General features: G+C 37.0%; 1 protein-coding gene across 3 annotated transcripts in view; it reads right to left on the reverse strand.

The window, feature by feature from the left end:
* Window positions 1–27,860, reverse strand: part of Rgs22 (regulator of G protein signaling 22) — a 104,892-nt gene that overhangs the window by 29,981 nt on the left and 47,051 nt on the right. For all 3 annotated transcript variants that reach the window (XM_023699959.1, XM_023699958.1, XM_023699956.1), the window contains 5 exons: window positions 25,918–26,051; window positions 24,808–24,922; window positions 23,100–23,225; window positions 22,243–22,344; window positions 511–705 (listed from right to left, as the gene is read on the reverse strand). In XM_023699959.1, coding sequence (XP_023555727.1) covers window positions 511–705; window positions 22,243–22,344; window positions 23,100–23,225; window positions 24,808–24,922; window positions 25,918–26,051 — 672 coding nt within the window. The remainder of the gene's footprint in view (window positions 1–510; window positions 706–22,242; window positions 22,345–23,099; window positions 23,226–24,807; window positions 24,923–25,917; window positions 26,052–27,860) is intronic.

Consider the following 27,860-nt stretch of genomic DNA (forward strand, 5'->3'; position numbering starts at 1 on the left):
AGTCAAGCAATCTGACCTGATGAACATCTGGGGGTACTTTAAAATAGAAGCTCTGAAGTCAGAGGACTTTTCACAATACATATGAAACGTTTATATTTTCCATGGGTGTAATATTTACTGTAACTCATCTAGCGTAAAATGAACGGGCTTTTTCCATTAATCAAAATTAAGACCACTGCTGAGACAGGGAAAGGACAAAGCCAGTGTATTATCATGGCATATTTTGTTAGCTCACAGAAAACTAAAACTCAGATTTCTCTCTTCTGACATATTTGCACAGAAAAGTAAAAATGACAGATTTAAGTGTTTTGTTAGGAGACAATAGAGAAACTGGCAAACATTAAGTTAATAAACATTTTTCCTGCCACAGTTTTGAGCCCTTCCAAATCTTAACTCTAAATCCCTAGCCCATGTGAGACCTTGTTCAGTTCTTCTAAGTTAACAACATTGCTTATCATTAGTTGTGTAGTAAAACAGAAAGGGTCACGCTATTCATCAGTGTCACAGTACCTTTCTGTAAGTAACTTGGTCAGACTTTACCATCTTCATCCAGGGCTGCAGGAGGATAAGAAGGATATATTCTTCTGCTGTGTCAAAAAGATCTTCAAATGGTGGATGTATTTTCATATAAATTTCTTTCTTCTTTTCCTGTTGGAGTCCAATGTCGAGAGTGGCTGACGGAGCAACATATGTGGCAAAGAGATACTAAGAGAAGGAGGAACAGAGAGGATGTAAGAAAAAACACAATAGTTAGCAGACTCCTCGGCAAAGACATTTAAGAAAGAGGAGAGAGCAAATTGAAGTGGTTTTTCTTAAAAAGATGAGTAAAACTACTTATAACAAATCATTGTGTTTAATCAAGACTTTCTTTTTCCATTTTTTCTCTCTTCATTGGTAATTAGCAGCCAATTTTTCTCAGACGACAAAATTATGAGGCTGTAGGACGATTGATTTGAAAGTTATAAGCCTCCTTTTCCCTCTGATATCCACAACATTTTTAAAAACACTCATGTCACATTCCAAAGTGATTTTAAATGCCTTTTCTTTTCTTTTCTTTTCTTTTCTTTTCTTTTCTTTTCTTTTCTTTTCTTCTTTCACATAGTTAGGCATTAAACCAGAGCCTCGTCCTGCTAGGGTGGTGCTGTGCCCCCACCCCAGCTACATCCCAGGCCTGAACTGCCCTTTCATAAACAAGGATACAGTAGGACTGAAAACCTGGCTATTAGTCTTTCAACCTAGTACCAAACAGATTACCTGCCTACACAGTTTAGTTGTAGAGTTCCAAGATTATTCCTAATTATTCCTTTCTGGTCTAATTATTCCTTCTTTTCTGGTGCTCAATCCTCTGGAAAAGATACAGGAAGGCGATAAAAGTAAATACGAAGATACCACAGAACTTCCAACAAACCTGCCACAGACTTCTATTTCATTCTATTCATTTGTCTCATCTTTCAATAATAGTTATTTATGTCCAGGAAGCAATTTCATGACATTTTATTTTTAAATTTTTTACATACTATATGTATGATACCATAAACTTTGCTCTTCATCATGTTTACACTCAACTCAGGAGATTGTGTGTATGCCTACATGTCTGTGTGTATGTGTGTGTGTGTGTGCGTGTGTGTATGTATCTCCAATATCAAATAATTGGTCTTATTAAGGTCAGACTTATTAAATAAGTTTTATCTAAAATAACCTTTAACAAAAATATCCTTCTCAACTTTTAAGGGGGCTTGTGGATTAGCTCAGTTGTTTAGCCACCTGCTTCAGCAAATCTAGTCAGGCACAGGGGACAGCAGTGCGATCCGCAGATTCATATGCCTTACCAGACCCACCCTTAAATAACCTGGGCCAGCCCCCCAAAAAAAAAGTCCTTCTAAAATCACTTTTAAAAAGTTTTGGAGTACATATTAATAACACAAGCACTGACTGAGTTTCTACTGTATCTTAAGACACTCAGCCTAAATGGTCTGTATGTAGAGAGCCTGCCCTGAAAAACCCTGTTTTGTGGTGACATGAAGATAAAAAACGATGGTTAGTTTTGCAGCATGGTACATGCTATCATAGGATATGTTTTACAGATAAGATCTTCGGTGACTGCCTGTGTAATCTTTTAAGTTCGTCTCTCAATAATTTATCATCAAACTTCACATTCAAATGTCAAATTTTCTGTAATTTCCCTGTCTAGTTATTTTTGCCACTATAGACCATTACACATAGTATTCCTTCAATCTTAGATGTTTACCCTAACCCATATGCTTAGTCTGCTTGATAAATCTGTTTTTTAAAAATGTGGATTTTTCCTCCCCTTGGAAACCTCTTCTTCCCTAAATGTTGTCCTACATTCATCACATAATGCAGTTACAAACTTACACATTTTCTCTTATGGTCTGAGGCTCTTGAAAGCAAAGACTAAAACTTATCCACCTGTGAATCTCCAACTGTTCTTGACAGAGTAGGTTCCATAAACATTTACTGAACTGTACCAAAGCTACAGAGAAGACTCATTTGTGAACTGGAATGGGAAAGGAAAGGTTCTAGAAACTCTTCAGAAAAAAGATAAATTTTAAGCTGAATCTTAAAAAATGCTGCAGAGCAAAGAGTTAAAGGCATTATTGATGTAAATAAACAGTGTTAAGAACACACACACAGACACACGTGTAATCTGACTATTAGAAGAGGTCAAGTGAAGCTAAAGCACCAAAAGAATTGAAGGTGCTGGTTACAATGCAGTTGAAATGACCTACCAGAAGGAAAGAGAGCAAATGAAGTCACAATCGGGATAGCAATACACTACAGTACACTGCACTACACTACACTACACTACACTACACTACACTACACTACACTGCAATACAATGCCACAACACAGTACAATGTAAAGTATCAAAGAACTAGATTAAAACAGGGAGGGCAATGAAAAATAGTTAAAAAGGAATACTGTACCAAATAGCACGCAATGGACAAATACAAATGGCTCAGCTCAGTGGTGCACACCTATGATTCCATCTACTTGGGACACTGAGGCAGAAGATGACAAGTTCAAAGCTTCCCTAGGCAACCAGGCAAGATTCTGTTTCAAGTAAAAAAAAAATAATTAAGCATAAAATAAAAATTGATGTAGTTTGGTGACCAAGTGTTCTTGGGTGTCATCCCCAGTATCACTTAAAAGATGCTAAATGAAAGAATGATAAAATAATGAAACTGTGATGTGAAAGAGAAGTTTCAGAGTTCAAGAATTTAAATTTGAGCCAGTATGGAAGCACACACCTGTAACCCCAGCACTCAGGAGGTGGATACAGGAGGATCACCATGAGTTTAAGGCTAAAATGGGCTACATAGTAAGGCCTTGTCTCAAAAAAAAAAAAAAAAAAAAAGTTGAAAGAGTTGCAAATGATCAAGGATTTCAATATATAAGTAACCCCATAACCAACTGAAGAAAAATAGAGAAAAAAAATGAGAGTTGGATAACTAGCGTATATGCCATTAATGTGGATATTAAAAGGCTTCAAGATGATAAAAGGTCATATACTGAAATTTTACTAGGGATAACATTTTAAAAGGTCTTTAGATAATATTAGTGGGGTTGGTGAGAAGAGGCAAAGAACAGATGGGGTAGATTTCAGAATTTTTTAAGTGGTTAAAAGATGAGACTTGAACAGCAGCAGAAAACAGCTTTCTTCCTGAGTACTGTGAAACATGGGAGGAGGGATGTACTTCAGAGACATGGTGCTCTATTTAATTAGAATTGCAGTGCCCAGTTTCTGTGTGTTTGAAACCCAGAAACCTCTTTCCCTAGAACCTAAGTACATAATCTGCTAGCTAGACTAGTGCACAGTGAACCATACTTTACAAAATGATTTTATAATACTTAAAATGAAATTTGCTTCATATACACAAGGGGATATACACACACACACACACACACACATACACACACACACTGGTCATGGCAAATTTTTCTAACCTTAGGAGTGTTTTAGGAGAATGACATGCAAATTTACTAATCTAACTAGTAAATTTAGATTCAAGATAAGATTACATCAGATTCCAAAAAAAAAAAAAAGATAACATCAGATTCCAATCAATCCTTAAACATTTTCTAAGTTTTTCAAAGTGAATAAATGAATTTACTTACATAAATTAAGGAACTAAAAATTAAAATTAGCAAATTAACATTTAACAATGCCTCTTGGGTGGGGGCTGTAGCTCAGGAACAGAAGTGTTCGCTTAGCATGTGTGAGGCTCTAGGTTCAACCCCAGTATCACAAAAAATTAATCAGGTACCATCTAGTTTCTCTTACTTTCTTAGACAATCATGTTAAAGACTGCCCTACACTCATATGAACATCCTTAATTTCTTTTCACGTTCTCAAGGCTCAATTCAGGAACAATATAATCATTCACTTCTCCAGCTCTATCCTCACATTAAATAAATAAAAATAAAAGATTAAAAACCCTAGCTGTGATCACAAATATTTTTAAGGGCTTTTTTTTTTTTTTTTTTCGCGGTACCATGGATTGAACTCAGGACCTTGCGCTTGCCAGGCAAGTGCTTATTCTACCAAGCTATCTCCCCGGCTCTGGTTTTGCATATTTGAAATACTGTCTAAGCACTGCCATCTTCAGAGCTCCTACTTGGGCCTTTATGCTTCTCCTCTTTCAGCAGACTTTATCTCCCATTTCTCTAGGCAACACCACTGGTATAAATGTCTTTAAGTTCCTTCTTCTTTTTGGTCTTTTTTAGAGAAGGTTCTACAGGGTGTTCAGGGTCTCACTACTAGATGGGACTTGTAGTGATTCTCCTGTTTGCAGCCTCCCAAGAGCTGGGATTACAGGCGCACACCACCATGCCCAGTCTCAATTGCGGTCTCAGCGCACCCCGGGGGCGGGGCAGGCAGGACAGGCCTGGGGGATCAAATCTGGCCCTTGGCTTTAATTGCCAAATTATTTGGCCGGTCCTTCTTAACTTCTTTCTTTTTTCTTTCTTTTCTTTTCTTTCTTTTCTTTTTTTTTTTTTTTTTTTTGTGGAACCGGGGATTGAATTTAGGCCCTTGCGCTTGCCACGGAAGTGCTTATTCCACTGAGCCATCTCCCTGGCCCAGCTTCCTTCTTAAGAGCTCTGTTCTGAATCTTTTTGGATCTCTAACCTCTGAGAGGAAGACACCTTTCCAGGCCTACACCATTGAGGTATGTGCTGATTGCACTCCTCTGGAACTTGCAACACTGAACTTTTCCTTCATGCTCTGTTCCCTTGCTCTATCTTTCCCCTCCTGCTTTTTGCCTTATGCCAGAATGGACTTTCCCATTTGAAAACATTCTTCCTTGCTTTTGATGTTTTCCTCTGAAATTATTACCTACTTTTGTCTTCTCTAAAAATCTTCACACTCATTCCTCAAACTACTTCAATCTAACAATAAAACTGATCTTCAAGATCACTAACCACCACACGGTCACCAACTCCATAGCTTCTCTCCTTAAATCTTCACCCAACTTGACCTCCTATATAGCTTTGACCCTGCTGACTCTTCCTTCTGAGTTCTCCAACACTTTCTCTGCCAATCTATGCTCCTGAAACTCCTTTGCAGACTGCAGCTGTTCCTTTAAAAAGGGAACTCAATACAGATCCACATTCAACTACATTTTTTCTCGGTTCATATTCCCAGTTTCTCCCTCATGCCAGGCCTCTCTCACAGGACTTTCGTGTCATGCACTCTAGATTCTCTATCCCTTATCCTTCTTTCCCCTTTCACTGAGCTCCTAGTCACCATAAAGGAAGGACTTAGCTTCCTTGACTTCTAAAGTCTGGCTTAAGTATCCAACCTTTGTGCACCAGCGGGCCCTGTACTTTTAAGCTCTACAAAACTCTGCAAAGACAGAGAATGGGTCTACCTTGTTTATTACTGTTTCACTATCACCCAGCATATGCTAAATGTACAATGAATGAGCAATTTCATCCATTCCCAAAGACTTGCCAATCAACTATATGTGAAAAACCCAAAATACTTGTATATATAGCTTTAGATCTGATCCTTTTTCTGAACTCAAAACCTTATCTTTCAGTTGTCTATATGTTACAGTTTCAAGAATATCCCATGGATCCTCCATGATTCAGTAATATAACACATTACCTTTCCTAATCTCCCTCTTTTTTTTGACTTTTCATTAATAACACACCATTCACAGAGCAACCTTTGTAACTCTTTCTCCTTGAAGGCAAGTCCTAAGAATTTAATCTCCACAATTAAATGAAAAGAGACTAACAGGAACAAGTTGAAACAGAGGGAGGAAATAAGCTGCACCAGCTCCATTCTAATGAGAACAACATACCATCCAATTTTTTGACCAAGCTAGGCTAGACTTTTCCATCTATTATCTACTGTCTTCTTTCCCATCTGCCTTCTCTTATTGCACTCCAAGTAGCCATACTGTTTGCACTGTTATTACACCTAAATATAGTTATTTATTTTTCCTTCCCACTTTATTTAGCTTCCTCACAGTCGATGTCAGCATGTTGTTCATTGTTACCTAAATGTATTCTCTTAGATTAATATCAACTCTCACTATGATAATCAGCATAATCCTTCAGAATAATGTATTTCCCCTCACATTTCTGATTCTTTACCCCTGTTACTATAGTTCATAGACCCAGAAGTGGTCAAAAGGGGCTTGATAGCTCATCCAATCCTTGGCATTTGAAGCCTACATTCTACACATCTGTCAGCTCCACTGAAGCTGAATCTCGACTCCTCCTCACTCCCAGGGCAGTAGGAACAAAAGCAGTTATGACAGGACAAGAAACCAGAATTCAGTTGTCAATCCTTTATTAGGCTATGCAGTGAATTTAACTGACTTGTGGCATTAAAAATCTGAATATGTCTTTCTAACAGTCAAGAGCAACATATGAGAATAACAGTATATAACCAAAAGAGATGCATATGTAAAAAAACAAAATAAGAAGTTAAACACCTTAAAAGTGTTTAAATATTTATGAAGATGATAAAAAGCATGTTAAGTCAATGTAAACCATTTGTGATGAAACAGAAGGATCATATGCTATCTGGGTAATGTAGTCTATGAGTTAGAAACCCTGTTTCAATATCCTAGGTCTTTTGCTTCTTTATTAGCCACCGAGCTCTTCCTTTCTCGCCATAGAGTAAATAACAAAGTAGCTCCTGTTGGAGGGAGAATGCTCCCTTCATGTTCCAGTCAGCCACTCTGATTCACAGCGAGGCTGGGATTCACTCACATGCAGCTGTGGCCGACTTGCTTCCAATTTAAACATTACCCTATGATGCTTTAACAGCCCAGCAGGAAAGCTTCTGAGAAGGGATACAAGCACTGCCTGTCTGTGATCAGCCCGCCTGGCACTGCACACAGCACAGCTCTGAACGCCATCTCTCCTGGAGACACTCAAAGGTTATGTAATCAGGAAATGCACCCTGGGCGGCCTGCCCTGCAACTCTCTACACCTGTGCCTGTGACTCACTTTCTTGGCAACTGCATCAAATAAGAGGAGGGAAAGCAAGGCCTCTTTTACAGTCCTGAAAGCTTGGGAGTTCATTTTCTTGTTTAAAATCTGAAGACTATCTGATGGCTAATAAACCTGGGAAGAAAAAAAGATGTAGGATGGATACCATGGAGAAAGGAGGAAGGATTAAATAGTAGAGGGATAGAGGGATGGAGGGAGGGTTGGAGGAAGGAAGCAAAGAAGGGAAGGAAGAAGAGAGAGAAGGGGAGATAGGAGAAACAAAATTGGAAGAACTGAAGATCAGAAATAATAGAGGGCAGAAGAGAAAATGTTTTAATAAATATTTTGCATTCTAGTGGGCAATACATGAATAACAATATTTAATTTAAATTGGTTTTAATGCACATTAGTTTGTTGGCATTCTAGTGAAAGGCTGTATCTCAGTTTGCCTCTTCAAGGACATCTCAGGTGCTTTATCAATGAAAGACAATATCCTGTGCATAACAGATGCATTGTACTAAAGACGAAATGGGGCAAATAAGTTAAAATGTGACGTTGGCCACTGCAATTTTTTTCCCTGATACTAAGCCCAGGGCCTTTGCACTGATCTATATCCCCAGCCCTATACCCCTTTAAAAAATATTAATGTTGAATCAAAGTCTTGGTTATAGTTTGTGTCTAGTGTCCCCCCAAAGCCTCATGCAGTTATGGGGTGAACTTCTAGAGTTTGTGATTAATTCATGATCCAGTGTTGGGATTACAGATATAAATGCTGTTGGGATTATGGGTGTGAGTGCTACACCTGGCCTGGGGCAGATAGCCTGAATGCAACATAAGGGAGACAGACTTGCTCTCAGTTGCCATTGTTGCTGCTAACCCTCCCATTCGCTCTTGCTATTTTGCTGTCTTCCGCTGCCATGAACTGCTGCCCTCTGCCACATGCCACTCTGCCTTGGCACCAGCTGAGTACAGACTGAAACCTCCACTGACTGTGAGTTAAATAAACCTTTCCTTCCTTAATTTTGGGTGTCACTTATTTTGTCCCAGCAACTAGAAAAAAGTAACTGAAGCAGTCTTGCTAAGTTACCCAAGATGAATTCAAACTTTCAATCCCCCTGCCTCAGCCTTCCAGAATGCTGGGAATATAGGCATGTGTCAACACACCTAATTTGTAATTTATGTTTTTTTCCCCAATGCATGCAAGACTACAGCACTATCAATTAACAGTTATAAAAATCTTTCTGAATGTATGTGTTAATGAGAATTTTATGAGGTAGAAGCAGATCTCCATCTCCTTTTAAATATATCAAAAAGCATACAAAATGTATTTTTACCATGTTTGTGTTTTCTTATTGCAACGTAAAGCCTAGATAAATGTATACAAGAATTAAGAATCATAGGCTTATTCAATATAGTCTCAGTTTTAACAATATAAAAGCAAAAAAACAAATATTTTTCACAACTGTGCTATTTGCATTTTTCTTTGTACCAGACTAAATGATGGTAGCCATGGGATTAAATTCCAATCATTGTGTGGTGGGTATATGCTATAGAAGCACCCAGAAGGGGATCCTCACTGTGCCAAAGGTGAGCATAATCTTAGGAAGGAATCGCCTCCAAGTAGGGGCCTTTGATGGGCTACAGCTTGACACATGTGTCCCCAGTTTCTGTGCAGCCTTAAAAGGCCAAGTCAAGAGTAATCCCAAATGTGTAGCACATGTGTTGATTTGTTATGTTACATTTCAGCTGTTAGTTATGTTAATGGAATGGTTTCACATATTTTCTTTTGATGTATTCATTTTAATGATCATGCGCATGTATCTTACTGTGCTTGCCTGGTAACACTGATTGCATGATGCTTTGCTGTCACCACCAGGCCAGGACTGGAAGTAAGAAAGAGAAATGTGAAACTCTGAAACTGTATGACTTAAAATACAGGCTTTTGATACATTATGGATAAGATGTGTGAAGACCTGCATGCTGAAGACCTAATGTTAACATAAAGGGTTATCCAACAGATCTTTTTATCGTGTTAACTAAAGTGGAGGTTACTTTAAAAAACACATTTTTAAAAATGGTCTCACCACAAAGAAATGATAAAAGCATGAGATGATGAATATGTTAATCCAATTTGTTTATCACACTGGGTGAACATGTATCAAATCATCACACTGTACCCCCACCAATATGTACAACTATTTATGCTATTTAAAGATTACCTTAAACAGTAGATTTTTTCAACATTACTAACTAGATTAAAGTAAAGAGATTAGAAGCATTTATTCAACATTTTGTGTTACGAGCAAATTTGTGTTTCTTAAACCCATTACATGACTACAGTAATAAAAAGCAGCAGAAGGCCTCTTACTATGCATCTTTCACATTTTTCTAGCAATTTTCCAAGTTGCCCACCAAGGCTGTATAGGACATAAGAAGCAGTATGCCACAGCTGTTTCCTTCCACTGCAGTTCTGCCTGATGGGCAAAGTAGTACCAACAGCCATTGGCTAGCCTCTGAGGAAAAAGTCCCACACTACCTCACACACCTAAAGACAAAAGAAAGAGCCTTCAATTGCAGAAATATACAAAAATTTGTCATAAGTTCCTTCTTCAAGTTGACAATAAGCTGCAGAACCTGGTAATTCTGGAGCAAAGGTGGTGTGCCTTGCTCAGTAGGTCCAAGAAAAGGGTTTGTAAACAATCACTAAAATGTCAGAGAACATTCTAAAAGCGGAAGGTTAGGGTCTCTACCTCTAACTTTAAGGAAATTAAAATAGAGAGGGATCAAGGTGCTCCTTCTCTTGAGATCTCTCTTTTTTCCATTATAAATGATGGTATGCTGGAACTGGCTTGTCCTAGTTCACAAGAGCCAATTCACGTATTTTCTGAGCTGCTGTTAAATTCAGTCATTATCAAAAATTATATTACATGTTATTTTCAGGAAAGTAGATGGAACATGAGACAATCATGCTAAGAGACATATGCCAGACACAGAAAGTTAAGTATTATTATTTTTTAACTATGACAAACCTGAAATACAAATAAACGAATAAAATAGAGATGATAGAAAATAAGAAAGCAGACTGTTGGATAAGGGAATCAGTGGCAGGTAAGGGAGTGGGAAGAGTTAGGACAGAGGTGCATAAAGAGATTTAAAATGATTAAGCTTTGTTGTATGCATGTACCCCTTCCCCAAAATGAGAATCACTATTCTGTATTGCAAACATATGCTAATAAAATGAAATCACTATAAAACAAAAATTATCATAAAACCAAGAAAATGAATTTCCAAAAATCATTGCTGTCTAATGAATCTACACGTTTCTCACTACCTATGCTCTTGAGGTTGTTCACCCCTGTGGTACTATGTGACAGAAATACTGTATGGTGTGGACTACTAAACATCTCTCCCTAACTCTGCAATTGGGGAAGTCACCCATGGTAACAATATTTACACTCAGAAGTCAGCAATCAAATCTTTACTGGAAGTAGTGCCACCTACCAGATGATACCAATTCACACCAGAAGATGCTGATTTATAACAGTTCACTTAAGTACTGTTTAACTGGTATACATTTAGAAAAATGCAGATATGGTAAAATTCCTTTTAATTGTTAGAATAAAGCTAAACTACAAAAAGAGGGTCAGCAAGCCTTTAAGTTTGTTAACATTCTGATCTGTGTTGATTTAGACAAGAACAAAGCTACACTTCAGTCTGATAAGTAAATTTAACTTCAGTATGATAAGTAAAAGAAAAGAGGTAAAAATTTAGTGGAAAAAAAAAAACCTGTTAACTTATCCTCATGAGAAAATAGAAGGAATAGCCTTAAAAAGAAATGTTAAGACACTAAGAGAAATAAAAGTGGTTCTAATGGGTCTGGACCTCAAAAAGACACAAATCCCTTCACCAGTGATTTGAAACACGGCATGGCAGACGTCCACTAAGCTGTAACAACAAAAAGCCACATTGCTGTACTTGATGGCAAATAGCGAAGTGACATGCGACCTTCTTAACTGGGCTCAATAACCCAGTTGGAATTTATATAAACAAGGAGGTAAAACTGTGCTCTAAAAAGCTAAAGGCGAAAAAGGTATTCATAAAAAGAATATAAGCACCCTGATACAGGATACTTTCAGAAATCACAAAATATTTACTTCAAGAAAAAAAAGAAGTCTGTTTCACAACCATTCATAGTTCTGATGGGCACAGAACATTATTATCTGAGTTCATATGAGGCAGAAAAAGAAAATAATGAGCAAGCTCAAGCAATCCAGCCTTTTTTTTTTCCTGCAAAAGGAGGAAAAAATGATGATTTTTAATGACCTCGCATATCCCACTAGGAGCTCTCAAAAACATTACTGAGGAGCTATGCCGAGAGGGAATAAATTACAGATGGAGCTTTGCACAAATGGATTTTCATGTGAAGAACCTTGGGTTTTTCAATTAGGAATCTTAAAATTGGGATGTAGGGGTTGCAACATCCTAATACTGAGAGGCAAACTACTGCAAAGATCAACACAAGATGGAACTGCACAAAAAAAGATAATGTGATGACAATCAAACAGAAAAGTTCTGGCAGTTTCTCAGATCCTACTAAGAAGTCAAAGCAAAAGAACCTAAGATAATGCCAATAGGATAAAAGAATAAAACAAGCTTGAATTACTATTGACAAAATGAAAAATCAGCAGAGGAAAAGAGATTGTGTTAAGTGGAGCCAAAAACAAACCATAAACTAAAGGGATAAAATAGTCTATGTTTGTAAGACTGATCTGGGTCATTGCTTAAGACATTTTAAGCAAAATCAATTAAATACATGATGGAATAAAATAGACAAGCACATAAATAAGAATTATTACTAAGTAGCCTAAGGCAACATAAGGAGCAAATAAGGACTTTGTCTTATCAATTTTTATTCATTTTTAAAAACTTTTTTTTTTTTTTTTTGGTATTTTAGGGAATGGTCTACAGGGTGTTCAGGGTCTCACTACTAGATAGGACTCGTAGTGATCCACCTGTTTACAGTCTCCAAAGACCTGGGATTACAGGCATGCTCCAGGGGCAGGGTCAGCTTGGCAGGCCCAGGGACTGAAACCCTGGCCCTTGTGCCTGCTTGCAGGCACTTTAATCTGCTGAGCTATTTGGCCGGGCCCATTTTAAAAAACTTAACAGAACTAAAATATGTTAAACAAATGTGGGGCAGCGAAATAGCTCGGTAGAATAAGCGCTTGCCTGGCAAGCACAAGGTCCTGAGTTCAATCACCCATACTGCAAAAAAACAAAAACAAAAACAAACAAACAAACAAACAAAAAAAAAAAACCCATGAGGGGGCCTGGCCCTAGCTCAGGCCTTTAAGTGGCTGCTTCCACAAAGCTGTCAGCCTCAGGTTGCTGGAGTTCGAACCTCACACCTCTCCAGCTGGCCAAAAGTGCCCTGAAGGCATTCGAGGAACAACAACAACAAAAAAACCCCATGAATGTGATTATTTAACCTCTTATAATACATAATTTCTTGGATATCAGTGAACAATGAATAAGCCAATGAGAAAAGTATATTTTGTTTTTAAAAAATGCCTATTAAGGATGCTTATCAATGCTAACAAAGCAAACAAGATTGGTACATGAAACCAGAACATCAGTAGGCTGGACGCTGGTGTTAACTGGCACACACCTTGGAAAGCAAGCTCACACGTCACTGCTCCCTGGCTAGAGCAGTCCTCTGCTAAATATCTTGCTACCTTCATTACAAGTCTGGCCAGCTGGTGAAGCCACTCTGTCTCTAGACAAGTGCTCATATTTGTTCTGAGTTACTACACACTGATTTCACAGTTTATGTTTTTAAAAAATCTTGCTTTTTAAGTTTCTTGGGTGACATAAAAGACAAAAAGATTTTACTGTTGCTCTAATGCAATTTATTAAAACTCTTTATTATGAGCAAACTTGGGGACTATAAATACAGTATGTCTGGAAAGAAAGAATGTTAATACTTGTTGAACACTGGTACACACATAGCTGTTTAAAAATACCTGGTTGGCAATCATAACCAAATAATCAATGATTAATTATAATTATATTTATAACATGTTGGTGAGAATTGAAATATACTAATGAGTTCATTCATTTATTCAGCAACTACTGAAGTGCCTTAAACCATCTTCAGTTCAGAACATTCAAGGCAGAAAAAGCAGACTGTCTTAACGGGAGTTGCAAGTCTAGTGGGGAAAAATATTAAAGTGAAAATTTACATACATTGTTTATGAAGATATTTTAAATATTAAAGTGAAGATTAAACAAGATAATAAAAAGATAATCATTTTGTAGAAACAATTATAAGAAAGCAACAGCTTCTACGTTAGCAGTATAAGGGCCAGCCAGATAGCTCAGTGGATTAAAGTGCCTGCTTAGGCAGACTCAGGGGCTGCCGGTTCAATCCCCGGCTGCTGTGCCAGCCCTGCCCCTGGGGAGTGCTGAGACAACGATTGAGCCTGGGCACGGTGGTGCACACCTGCAATCCCAGTGCTTGGGAGGCTGAAAACAGGAGGATCACTACGAGTCCAATCTGTGTAGTGAGACCCTGCACTATGCACATTTTTTTAAAAAACAGTATTGTCAGAATATATGGTTTTAACTCCAAGTTCATAAACTGCTAAATGAATTAGGAAAGTAGTTTCTAAATCTGCAGAATGAGGATAATACCAGTATCTACCTTTTAGGATTATCAAGAGTTAAATTATCCATATACAGTTATTATGACAGAACCTAAAAAGGAAATATTAAATAAATGTCTTATGTAATAATTATGAATCAGTGAAGTTTGGTGTTGGCCTTTCTGGAAATGAGAGGATCTTTGGATAGCCTTTCCTTGTCTACTAATTCTACAGTATTTGGAATCTTCATACTAAAGTAAGTAGCTTGTATGAACATCAGGAATAGGAACAGGAATAGGGATAGGAATAGGGATAGGAATAGGAACAGGAACAGGAACAGGAATGAAATGGGTAACTGTAAGCCAGAAAGCTGGCCGCTGAGAATATTCTTCCTGAATTCACTTTACTAACATAACAGAGTGCGACACAACACAAAAATCCTGCTGATTCTCTGCACAGTGATTCATAGTACTCAGAATCCAAGCCTGACTACTACTTGGGACACCATCTCTCTGGTAACAAAAACAAATAATGTAACAAAGCTTGAATAGTAATGGCTTAGCACTGAAGAAACAGACTAATTCTTAAGACACTGCAATTTACCATAAAGCTATGAAGAGATTCATGATTTTCCACATTCAATCACCACCCAACTTCACCCCTCACTCACAACCTTCATCTTTTAGGAAACACAGATTGACTCTTAATACCACTGCTGAATAGAGAAATAATGGGTTCTGTTAGTACACCTGAAAATACACCGTCACTGGGGAAAGGAACACTTAGCTCATAACACTTTAAGTTGTCAGGACCATCCTGAAGTATTAAGTTCTGTAAATGTAAACTAGAGAGAAGAGTCAAACAATTAAGATAATGGATGACAATGAGTAAGAAAAAACTAAACTAATTATGAGGGGGGATCTCCTATGCTAGCCTTCTTTATGCCTTAGAAAGTGTCTTTCAAATGCATTTGTGATAATACCCAAGGTTTTGTTTACCTAAAGTTAGCTCAGATATAACTGGAAAGAACTTTTTATGACAATGCAGACTTTAAGAGAAAAGGGCTGCATAGTCTTTTCTGATCTTTCTTTCTGATATTTCTAGGGTTCTCTGGAAAAGTGGGCAAATAAGCACATTTGCAGACCTGGACAGTTTTGGGAGGGCAGCACTTGCATGTGCTCTTTTCACCAATATGTTCTGTTATGGCTTAGATGGAGAATGTCTCCTAAAGGCCTCAGGTGCCCTAGGCAGGGCTTTTGTTTTTGTTTTGAGACAGTGTCTCACTGTGTAGTCCAGGCTGGCCTTGAACTCACTATGGTAACCTGGCTGAGCTCCAATTTGCAGTAATTGTCCTGCCTCAGCCTCTTGAGTACTGAAATCACAAGTGTGCCCCATCATGCTGGGCCTCATAAGCAGACTGTGGAAGGTAACTGATTTATAGAGGTGGTACAGATGGCTTGTTGTGAGGAGAAAAGTCCTGTTTAGAAGGGGGATGAAGACCTGGAAGGGTATATCTTCTTTCACAGCTTCTCCCTTCTGTCTCTGCTTCCTGGCCACTGTGACATGAGCAGCTTTGCTCTGCAAAGACCCTTCTGCCATGCCATCTCTGTTTTGGACCCAGACTGTAACTATGGAGCCAAAATAAACCTCTTCTCTTTAAGTTGCGGGTATCAGGTATTGTGTCTTAGCAATGAGAAAGTGACTAAGACATGTTCTCAGGTCAGGTCAGGGCCTGATGCAAAGTAGATATTAAATAAATATTAAAGTATCAACAAAAGATTTTACGCTAAGGAAATATGTGCTTGTAATTGCTGGTCTCACTGCTGTCCAGTTTATATTAACTGACCATATCTGTTTTTAATACAAATAGTAACAGGAGCAAAGAAGGCAAATTCACTGGCATAGTATGAGAGCTCGCAGACAGGCTTGTGCTGCACAACCTGAGCATCACTCGAATCTACTGCATCCAAGATCACCCAACAGGAAACAGATGATTTGAAGCCATAGAGAATGCAGATAGCAGTAAACAGTTGCTAAAGTGAATGCACTAATCAATTCAATTCTATATTACTATTGCATTAAAAGTTACAGCTTCCCGAAGCACTAATGCACGATATAGGTCTCGTGATACTTACTTGCTCAGATTTTATATTTCCTTTTTTTCTCATGAAAGTTAGCAAACACAGAACTTCTAACAGTACTATAGACCTTGGAGTAAGCACTTGGACTGACTTATTTGATGGGAGCCAGAAAGAGACTTCTTTGTAGGAAACTATAAATAAAAAAGAGTCTCACCACAGCATAGGGTCAGGAAGTGTTTTCAAGCCATCAAGTCACTGGGTAGAAATCTCAGGATTGGGACTTCCAAATCAAAACTTAAACTAGCTATGCTTGAAAATACTGGAAAGATTTCAAATTTGGTCTGAAGTTATTAATCTGAATAAAATAGTATCTTATTTTGTTTACTTGAGAAGTTGTCATCAAAAAGAAGATTTATTTTGTGCCACTTCACAGGGCTTCAATAAGACTAAAGAAGAACTTTTGGCTCAAAATTAAGAAAAAGGAAATAGTGCTCCCTTACTTATACAGACACTTAAAAAAGGTCGATGACATAATCACCAATGGTTATCTGCTTGTAAAGGAAGAACTTATTCCACCTTCCATTAAAATGCCATTGCCTGGATTTTGTTTCCTTCAATCACTACTGGAGCACTTTAGTAAGTCTTTCTCCTTACAGGGAACTCCTTAAGCCAAAACTTTGTCTTAATCATCCTCACATGGAACATTACTTGGCATATAGCAGTTTCTCAGAGAATACCAATCGATAATCTCTCAACTAAATATTGTGTAAGAGATTCTTAAAAGGTTGTGGTTCTATGCACTATATCTCTGTTTAAATTCTATTCTGAAACTCAGAATAAACATTAATATTGGGTAAGTGAATAGCTATTGATTAAGGATCTGTGGTTCTTCTATTTTCTTCCAGTTCCTATTCTGCTGTTATCCAAGTAACTGATAGACCCTTGATTAGTGACATTAGTAATCACAATAACGTTTGTTTATTCCATCAAGTGTTTTGTACTGTCCTACCAAACAGTTCATCACACTTTATCACCTACTACCCTTATAAAGATCCCGTGAGGTAGACATGAGGACATAATATAGTACTGGAGGCAAAGTACTACATTGAAGTAAGATTCTGTATCTCAAGTCTGAGTGTTAGTTTTCTCCCTTAGCTATGTTACCTTTTATATTAACATGTGAAAGCTTTCCTTTTACTATTTAAAGTGAAAATAAAAATTATCTCACATGTAACTATGAGTTCTATACAAAGTAAAATACAGTGGAGCAAATATATTTTTAGCTTTAATATTAAAATGTTATATGTTAAGCTACCAAAAACTTCTTCCCACTCTACACTTCAATTTGTTTATTGTTCTACAGGGACCATGGCATAAGCGGGATTCTCAGTGTAGCATTTTTACCTCATGAAGGTCTGTGGTCAGACCTTCTGTGCCTTGAAGGCCTTGGATCCCCCATGGTGGCTCAGGCTTATCACACTGGTTTTCAGTACACTCCTTAACTGTGGCCCTTGGGGGTTTCCCTTACTAGCTCAGTCATTCTGAAGTGTATTTATTATATTTTATCAATTATCTCTAGAAATTTAAATTTCATAGAATAAATTTTACAGAATTTTCAAGTAAGCTGGGCTGCCAAAATAACAGAAAAATAAGTCTCTAGAAGAAGCAGTCATATGCTTTCTTGTTTGATATCTATATTCACTAAGAGAAAAGCAAGAAAGCAATTTTCTTCAATTTGCTTTGCTTTGCTTTGTTTTGCTTTTGTTTTCTTTTCCTTTCTTTCTTTTATTTGTTATTTTTGCAGTACTTGGGATTGAACCAGAGCCTTCACACCAACCCTTTTGAAAATTAATTGTTTAAGATTTTTTGGTTTTGTTTTTTAAATTTTTTTTTACTTTTTTTTTTTTTTTTTTTGGCAGAACTGGGGATTGAACTCAGGCCCTTGTGCTTGCCAGACAAGCACTTATTCTACTGAGCCATCTCCTTGGCTGTTTTTTAAATTTTGAGACAGGGTCTTGCTAAGCCACTAAGTAGCCCAGGCTGGCCTTTAACTTGTGATCCTCTTGCCTCACACCTAACAAATCTATGGGATGAAAAGGAAGCTTGTATGTCTTAGCCTGGAAACTTAGTAAAAAGAACAAAAACAAAAACAAAACAAAACACTGTTTAAGAATGTTATGATGAGTTTCCCCTCATGTGGGTTTTCTGTTTAAATTTATATTTATATTATTTTATACCTAAGATAAGAAATTAACATTAAAAGTATATCTAGTAGAATGCTACTGATAGCCACAAGAACACTGACTTGGCCCCAGGTGAGAAACCAGCCCAACCTTGATTAAAGCCTTGCAGAGGACCCAGCAACATGGTACCCAGTAGAAAAATAGATGAAAATTCCACCAAAGATCTCATAATTAAAAATTACAAAACATACAAGGAAAGAACCCACCCTATCAGCAGAAATAATAAATAGCAGAATTAGTTCTTCCAAGAACCAGGAAATAAATCACGGCATTGTTGAATCCTATCACAGCCAGACTCGAGCTCTGTGCACGCAGCATCTTCTGGCATCCGTTTCCTCTCACACTCTCTCCTCTAAGCAGGGGCACACTATGCAGCTTACCTCTGACCACAGAACACAGTCACAATGGTGATCTGTGTTGTTCCCCTGTACACCAGCATATTTCATAAATGGTAATGTTGTCTTGATCCCACACGATCCTCTTTGCTGTCTTGTAGAGCAAGTTGCCAGGCTGGGCACTGCCCACACAGCACGGAGCTGAGGGTGGCCTCAGCTTAGGCCATCAGTGGGGTAGCCTGCCAAGAATTGATTGTTTCTGACAGCCACAAGAACACTGACATGGCACCAGTTGAAAAACCAGCCTATCCTTGGTTAAAGCCTTGCAGAGGACCCAGCAAAGCTGTGCCCAGAATCCTGACCCACATAAACTGTGAGATAATACATGTGTGTTATTTAAAAGTACATCTGTGATAATGCTATTATGCAGAAATAGATAACATTGCTACAGACTCTAATATATGTCTGTAATGATTAAAGACATAAAAGATAAGGCTGGGTGTGGTGGTATGCACCTGTAATCTCAGCTCTGGGGAAGCTGAGGCAGGAGAATCGCTGAGTTCAAGACCAGCCTGGACTATAAAGTGAGAGAGAGAGAGAGAGAGAGAGAGAGAGAGGGAGAGAGAGAGAAAAGACAAAATCTTAAAAGAAGAAAAAAGCAAGAGAAAAGGAAAAACACCAGGAAAATATGTAGGACAAAAACATAATGTTTAATAATAAAAACATAATTCCTAAAATAATTTAATTCAATGGCTGTGTTGAAAAGCCAAATGAAATTTGATGAATAATATATTAAGTGAAAAATTAACCAAAAATTGATCTATCTCAATTTACAACATATAATACAAATATTATAAGATGGAAAAACTTGAAAGAGAGGTTAAGAAAGATCAAGAATATATTTGAAAACACAAGCACTGACCAGACAGGAAATCCAGAAGGACAGAATACACAAAGTGGAGAAGCAGGAAGAACGAAAGAAATAACAGTTAAATATTTTCCAGAACTGATGAAAAGGGTGATTCCCAGATACTAGAAGGAGCTACAGAAAGCAGAGATGGCTGGATCTGTTTCATTCTGTCACTGTTTTCTCTTACTAAAGCAAGAATATAGGGTCAAAAAAGATCTAGAAGCCAGTAGTGGTGGTGCAGACAAGTAATCACAGCAGTCTGGGAGGCTGAAGCAGGAGGATCATAAAATTTGAGCTCAGCCCTGGCAACCTAATGACTTAGCAAAACCCTATTTCAAAATAAAAACTAAAAAGGGCTGGGGATGTAGCTTAGTCTGCAGGCTCTGAGTCCAATTCTCACTACCAAAAAAAAAAAAAAAAAAAAAAAAAAAAAAAAAAAAAAAAAAGTATAAATATGTAGAATCTAACCTCAAAATCTTAATTGTGGTGTTTGGTACCCTTCTAATTGTACATTATCTTCTTTTGAAGTCATGCAGTGAAATCTTCAAGGTACACCCAAGATAGCAGTTCAAACTCTTAGGCGTTAGCAGTTCCAACTCTTAGACGTTGTAGTTATGGTAAACCACTGTTACTGACCTCCCCTATACATCTACTGATATTGCTATACTATTTTATGGGGCAATAAGACTGGAAGGTGTGTGCAGAAAATTATGTAAATCCTTTAGAATCAACTCTTGGTCTGTTAGTATACAACTTGGTGGCTGTATGAAAATTTTTAAAAGTTCATAGCAATTTTAACATATTGCCAGTTGCCAGTTGCATTACCAACCCTCCAAAATCTATGTAGTAAGTGCACCCTCAAAGGAAATCATATACTATTTCTGTCGTAAAAAATATTTTTATACTATGAAACAAACATATGGGATTATGATTTTACAGGCAATTGCTCTATCTGGAGACACAGGCTCTCTGGAGAAGCCAAAGGTAAAGCAATTTAGACAACTGTTTCCCAATAAGTAAATAAATAAATAAATGCTAGAGACGCAAAACAGAGTACATAAAAAACGCACATGAATCTGCTCCTTTGGTTTCTCCATGTTTCTCCCTGAAAGCAAAGATCTCCATTGCTCCCTCTCTGCCACCTTGCTTTGACTCCCCTAAACAGAACCTAAGGGAAAAGCTGATACATCCTGACAATCACCAAACAGAATAATCCATCTCAAAATAACCTAAAACTGTGTCCTGTTTCATAACCATTTACAGCTAGTTTAATAATACCATTATTAGGAATTAATAAGTCTCCCAAGCTCAAATAGAATTTCTTTTTTTTCACAAATGCATGGAAATCTGGTAATTATTAACAACAATAATAAAAAAATCCCATTTTATTAAGCAGCTGAAGATTTTTGGAGGAGTAGACTTTGTAGTAGGAAAAAACATAATAAAAATAATGGATGGTACTGTAGCAGACAGGGCCAATAGGTTAGGCGAAGAAGGATAAACAGTGAATTTCAGGTAAAGGATTAACAAGCAGAGTAGTCAACTGTGTGGTCTCAGAAAATGGTACTGGTAAATCAGAGATTAATTTCATGGAGACATCTGGACTATATGGGAGCTGAAGCCCTTATTCTCACAGTAAAAAGTACAAAGCTCTGTCACTGATTTATAAAGCACAGTTATTCATGCCAGAGTCAGGGTGGTGGAAGTAACAGCAGAAATCCAGCAGTACAGTCTGATGTCCTGAATAAGATTATAACATAATAAATAAAGTGATGAAACTAGTTTCCTCAACAGTGATGGGGGGAGATCCGTTAGAATGGGCCATTCTGGGTTATAAGAATCAAGTGATCAGATGATACAGAAATGATTAGCAGTTTTCTAGGCTTGGATACCCTTCTCTATAAAAGATCAGAAGAACCAAAGAATAAAAAACTGAAAAGATAAGTCAGCCAGAATCATAATTTTGTCGACATCCTCCCACAAAAAAGAGGCCACTCTCTCTGTTCCTCTTTACAGGGAATCTTCTGTTCTTACTCCTATTTGCTTCAGGGTGGTCTTGAAACATTCTCTCCTCCACCCTCTGAATATCTGCCTCATGTGGTGTGTAGCACAGAAGCCCAGGCGCACAAATGAGGCCTGCACACACACAGCTAGTCAGCAGCAGCCCCGTACAGCCAACAACTGACATCTGCAGAAGGCTCAGTGGTCGGTGCCACTGCTCCCAGTCACTCCAAGTGACTCAGTACAAGTCCACTCAGTCACCTAGAGCCAAACCATAAAGGTATAAAATGGGGCAGGGGAAGATCAGATGTTCTTTATTGGAGGAGTAAGTAGTTGGCAGCAAAGAGAAAACCAAATAAAATAGATAAAACTGAAAGCCCACAAATCAGATTTTAGAACAATATTCTGCTGACACATAAATAATCCCAAGGCAGTAAGTTAATTGCTGCCGTTTTGCCTACAATCTCAGCTTTCTGTTGCTTGAGACAAAACACAATTTTCATTTCTCTGTGCATTATGAGCTTCACATGGAACCAACACTATTTACTACTTACTTGTGCTTGTTTGCATACTTTAAAAGGCTGAAGCGTTTCTTGGTAGAAAAGCTGATGATAAGCCTGTAGGTCAAACCAAAAGTACACACTATTCTTCCACAACTGCAGATTGGAAAAGTATATAATTATTATCAGCCAATTATTTAAGCTCTACAAAGTCCTGATTTCAAATATAAATAATTGTTCACTCTTTGGCTGCTAACATAAATCTGGCTCCATTAAGGATGATTTATATCTTGTATCACTGAATGACAATATACAAAATATGTATCATCACTGTCACTAGAACATTATATTTTTGCATTTTTACATAGCTGCCATTAAAATAGTAAGTGTTCTTATTGAAAGTTAAGGAGTAATCACTTACTTCTGGCCTGAGACCAAAATCTGAAGATATTGCAATATGTATGGGCAGATGTACATCCTGGCAGAACCAAACACATCTGTGGCGCTTAAATACTTTTAATTCAAGCCAAATGAGTTGTGATTTTTTAAAAACTGGAAATAATTTTTGTCTATTCATTGTAATTTTTAGAATTATTAAAAATTAAAGACTTCAGAAATCAAATATATTTACACTGAGATAAAATTATATGAAAATAAACTGTTATTAGTAATACAAGTCAAACCTTTACCTATATTTTACTTTCCTCTATAATTTTAGTGGATAGTGAACCAAAAAGAATTATAACTGATATATTTAAGTTTGTATTATATATCAAGTATAGTGGTTTTCTAGCCAGAGATGGACATTTTAACCTTACCTCTAACTATGTGAAGCACTGAATTATTTCAATACTACTTATTTTTAAATGGAGCAAAATTATAAAATTAAACCTTAAATAATTGTTCTTTACCTCGTTTCCTGAATTCTCACAGAATTTAGTAAAAAAGAATCCAGCTCTACTTTCCACATACAGAGACTGCAACAAATTTTCCATGTCAAATCCTCCCAAAGCACCCACATCTGATGTGGTTTTAACCTATATAACAACACAGAAGTCTATTATGCTCCAAAAAACATTATAATTTTTACAGCATTGTACAAATAGGTTTCATAAATTCTGCCTGCCTGTCATTTTCCCAACAAGCTATTTATTTTATTTTTATACCATATATGTAATTAATGCAGTATGTTTGCATCTGACTGTCATATAAGATTCACTTATAGAGACCAATTACAGCAGCAGAATTCATTATACTATAAATAAGTCATTTCAAACTTGATGTTAAGAAGTGACTTCTCCCATTCAAATATTAACAAGGCTCAACCCTGCTTAGTTTCTGAGGTCAGGTGAGATTGGGTGCATTGAGGATAGTATGGCTGTAGACAGACAAAAAAAAAAAAAGAAAAGAAAAAGACTTCTCAAACTCAATTATTTGCCTGTTTCAGGCACAGTGATACTATTCGAGAAGTCTTCCAAATCTCCTTTGGTGGCCTCTTTCCTACATATTTACAGTTGTTTTAGCCTTGAGGTGCTGCTATTGTAGATACGAGAGTCATAAAAAGAACTATCTTCAAGGCCTCTCAGTGCTGCTCATTAACTGTCCTTAGGGGGTCCCTCTTTGGACAGTCTCACCCCACGGAGGTCATGGCCTGTGGAGTGTAAATGGCAGTATAAGTTCTCATAAAACTCTGTTGTTTATGGTTTCTCTGCCAACAATGCTAGCAGACCTAACACTACCCTTCAAACAGAAAGCCGACTGTTTCTCCAAGTGCAAGAACGAGTCCACCACATTCAAGGGTATGTCCTGTGCACACGAACTCTTTAGTACTTGTTTTGTGGAACTCAGACTTCGTTGTAATCCTTAAAACAACTGTGGCATGAACAATTTGGGATTTAAGTCAGCCCCCTGTTCTCCCTTTGTCATACTCTACTTTGCCTCTCTCTTTGGCTGCCTGCTGAACAAATTCTGAAGTGAAAATGTAATGTTCTTATGATGCTTAACTGCCAGCACTCCAAGCTGGAAAATCACTGTTTTAGCTGGGAAAAAATACTAATTAGAAGAGAATTATTTGCTTAGTATAAAATAAATCACTATAAAAAGTTACATATGGCTCAGTGGAATAAGCGCTTGCCTGGCAAACACAGGGGTCTGAGTTCAATCCCCAGTTTTGCAAAAAAAGTACAGTTTATACTTCAAGTGTAATCCTTGGGAAATGTGAAATTTTCATCTAGAAGTGATACATCAAATTCCTGTTATTAAGAAATCTTTACCCTATCCTTTTAAAATTCTAGATTTAAAAAACAATATAAAATATTATTTTTACAAAGTGTTTAAAATTTAGCAATTATACTAAGGGGCCTTACTTAGTGTCTGAGGTATTATAATACCAAAACTACAACACAGTCATTTCTGAAAATAGTAATCAATACCATAGAAAGCATGATAACACTATAAAGAGAAACACAGAGGTAGTTTTAATGTAAAAATCCTTTTGCCAAGAAATAAAATGCGTTCTTTAGCAGAGGAAAAAGAAAACAACAACCAAAAGAAATTTTAAAACCAGAGATACTGACAGTTCAATGAGGAATAAGGTCACTTAGTCCTTGAAATACTTACATTAGGTTCTTCTGTATAAGTATATCTCCTATCCAGCTGGGGCTTCAGACATTCAGAAATGTCAGTAAATGATGTTAAATGAATAATTCTGCTATTTTCTGACATGCGCCTTATCCTAGATTATAGATACAAGAATTAATCAACAGACAAATTTTGAACAGTCAGTAAATATGCCTTCAAAGAAGCTCCTCAGAATGATAGAGATCTATGGAAAGCATATAGCTAACATCACATTAAAGGTGAAAAGTTCACTGTGTACTTAAGCCTGCTCTGAACTCACTATGTAGCCCAGGATGGCCCCTAACTCCTAACTGTCCTCGTGTCTCAGCCTCCTGAAGGCTGTGTATGCATCGCCATACCAGGCTCTGTCTCCATTTCTGTGCAACACTGGGCTGGGGGTCCTAGTGAATTAGCCAATGAAAAGAAATAAAAAGTATACTTGAACTGAAAAGAAAGAATCAAAGCTATTTTTATTCCTAGATATGTAGAATCCACTAAAAACTAGAACTATTAAGTTCAGTAATATCCTGTAGTGCAAAATAAATAAGCACAATTCAATTATATTTATGTATGCCAGCAATTGACAGCCCAAAAATGAAAATAAGAAAAACATTTCCATTCATAATAGCTTCAAAAAAAAACACACATAAAGAGATACCAAATCCATTTTTGTTGTTGTTCCAGGGACTGATCTCAGGACTTTGCACTTGCCAGGCCAGTGCTTATGCCACTCAGTTAGACACACCAAATCTTTAAAATCACTAATATCTGACATTCTACTCCTAATTGAGAGTGTGTATAATAAGAACAAGTCTTTAATACATATCACTAGATAACAAGAACACACAAAAATTGATTTCAATTTCTATTTAATTTTATTTTTTTTTCTTTTTGTTTGCTTGGTTTTGTTTTTTGTTTTGTTTTTCTTTTTTTTTTTTTTTTTTTTTTTTTTTTTTTTTGGCAGAACCAGGGATTGAACACAAGCCCTTGCACTTGCCAGGCAAGCGCTTATTCTACTGAGCCATTTCCCCAGCCCCTCTATTTAATTTTTAACTTCTTCAAATAGCTTACCATTGTACAGAGCACTTCCCACACCCAAATGACACTGACCCTCTCTCAGTTCCAGTATCCTTCTGGGAAGCTACACACAAAGATTCAGTCCTCCAAAGGTGTTGAATTGCTGCTTTGACTTTAGGTGTTTTCTTGAGAGATTTAGTATGTTGTACTGAACTGAATTCCTCCTTCTAAAAAATATGAAGATAACAAAATGAAAAGTGACCAAAATGAAACAAGAATCAAGCATGGTTCTGCATGAACAACTCAGTTGTTGTTGGTTTGTTTTTTGTTTTTTTGACCACTAGAAATATTTTTTTTCATTTTACTTCTTACCATGTTTCCCACTAAAATAGAAATTGTCTCCTTCCCCATATTTGTTTTATGTACCAGCAGAAGGAAAGTCAACAATTTAGATAAAAGAAGAGCCAAAGGCTAGTTATATGTCCCAACTTTCATCACTATCAAACCAACCTCTTTCTTAGAGGAAGAAGTCAGTGAAAACTTTCCTTTGTTCTATAACTCAATAGGTCTCCAGAGCGTGGGACTGGGGGTATTATTGGGCAAGGGAAATGAAACAAAGACACCCATGACCCATAAGAAGGGATCCATACCCAAATTTCCTTCTCTTTCGGGACATTTAATTTTCACAGCTATTTCTCCCCATTTTAAAAAGTCCTTTATGTTTTAAAAGTTAAACAATTTAAATCTAGAATATAAGATGGTATATACATGAAGTAAAAACTATAAAAAGAACTAAAAGTCCCAATGGAGGAAAAGAAAACAATTATCTAACCATGGGATATGCACAAATGTAACATTATATAATACTTTAAAATAGTTATGAAAATGACGTACATGGAAAAATACTGATGGTGAAGCTAAGGGAAAACAATCAGAATACAAAAATAGAAGTGCACTAAAATAAAAAAATCACAAGAACCCTAAGAGAAAATAATTTAGTAGTTCTGTAGAAGGTGGTGATTTGTCTCTCACCAGTTTCCAAATTGACAGTAGTTTTACTATTTATGTAACTTCAAAATCAAATTTTTCTGTATGTCAACTTCCATTAGAGTGTTATAAATACTAACAAAGACAAGGATTGTATTTGTGATGTTTTACTATTTGCAACAAATAAAATCTATATATAATTTACATACCTAATGACTGATAATTTTAAGGATTCTACATGCAAAATTAATTACTTATGTATGTTGCACTTCTAACTTCCTAGGTATTCAGGCTCACAGCTGTTTTAGTAATTCAGAACACAGCAGGACATTAAACAACACTCCATAAATTACATGTACACCATGAGTCTGAGCTTATAGGTGTATGTATGGGGTATGTTACATGAAAATAATTTTTAAAAGTTATTGTTGTTTTATTGAGACAGGGTCTCACTTTGTAGTTCAGGCTGCCTTGAACTATGTAGCCCAGCCCAGCCTTGAACTTGTAACAAACTGCCTGTTTCAGCCTCCCAGAGTGCCAGGACTACAGGCCTGTGCCAACACACCTACTACAAAAGTAGTCAGACTTATAGGAAGAAAATAAATAGAATGGTGATTTCTAGTGAGTATGAGGAGAAAGATAAAAGGCTTTTGTTCAATGTTATAAAACCAGATTTACAAGATGAAAAGACTGTGGAGATCTTTCATAAAATTACAGACATGTTTAATACTACTGAAGTGCTAATTTAAAAAATGGTAAGGATGGTAAATTTTATATATTTTGTGCCACAATAAAATTTAAAAAATTTTGGTCAGCCAAATAGCTCAGCAGATTAAAGCACCTGCTTAGGCAGATGCAGGGGCCAGGAGTTCGATCCCCAGGCTTGCCCCCAGGGATGCAATGAGACAGCCATTGAGACTGGGCATGGTGGTACTCACCTGTAATCCCAGCACCTGGAAGGCTGTAAACAGGAGGATCACTACAAGTCCAATCTATGTAGTGAGACCTTGTAGACCCTGTCCTAAATACAATAATAATAATAATAATAA

This window comes from Octodon degus, unplaced genomic scaffold (assembly GCF_000260255.1).
Source record: "Octodon degus isolate 3935 unplaced genomic scaffold, OctDeg1.0 scaffold00118, whole genome shotgun sequence".
Classification (NCBI taxonomy): Eukaryota; Metazoa; Chordata; class Mammalia; order Rodentia; family Octodontidae; genus Octodon; species Octodon degus.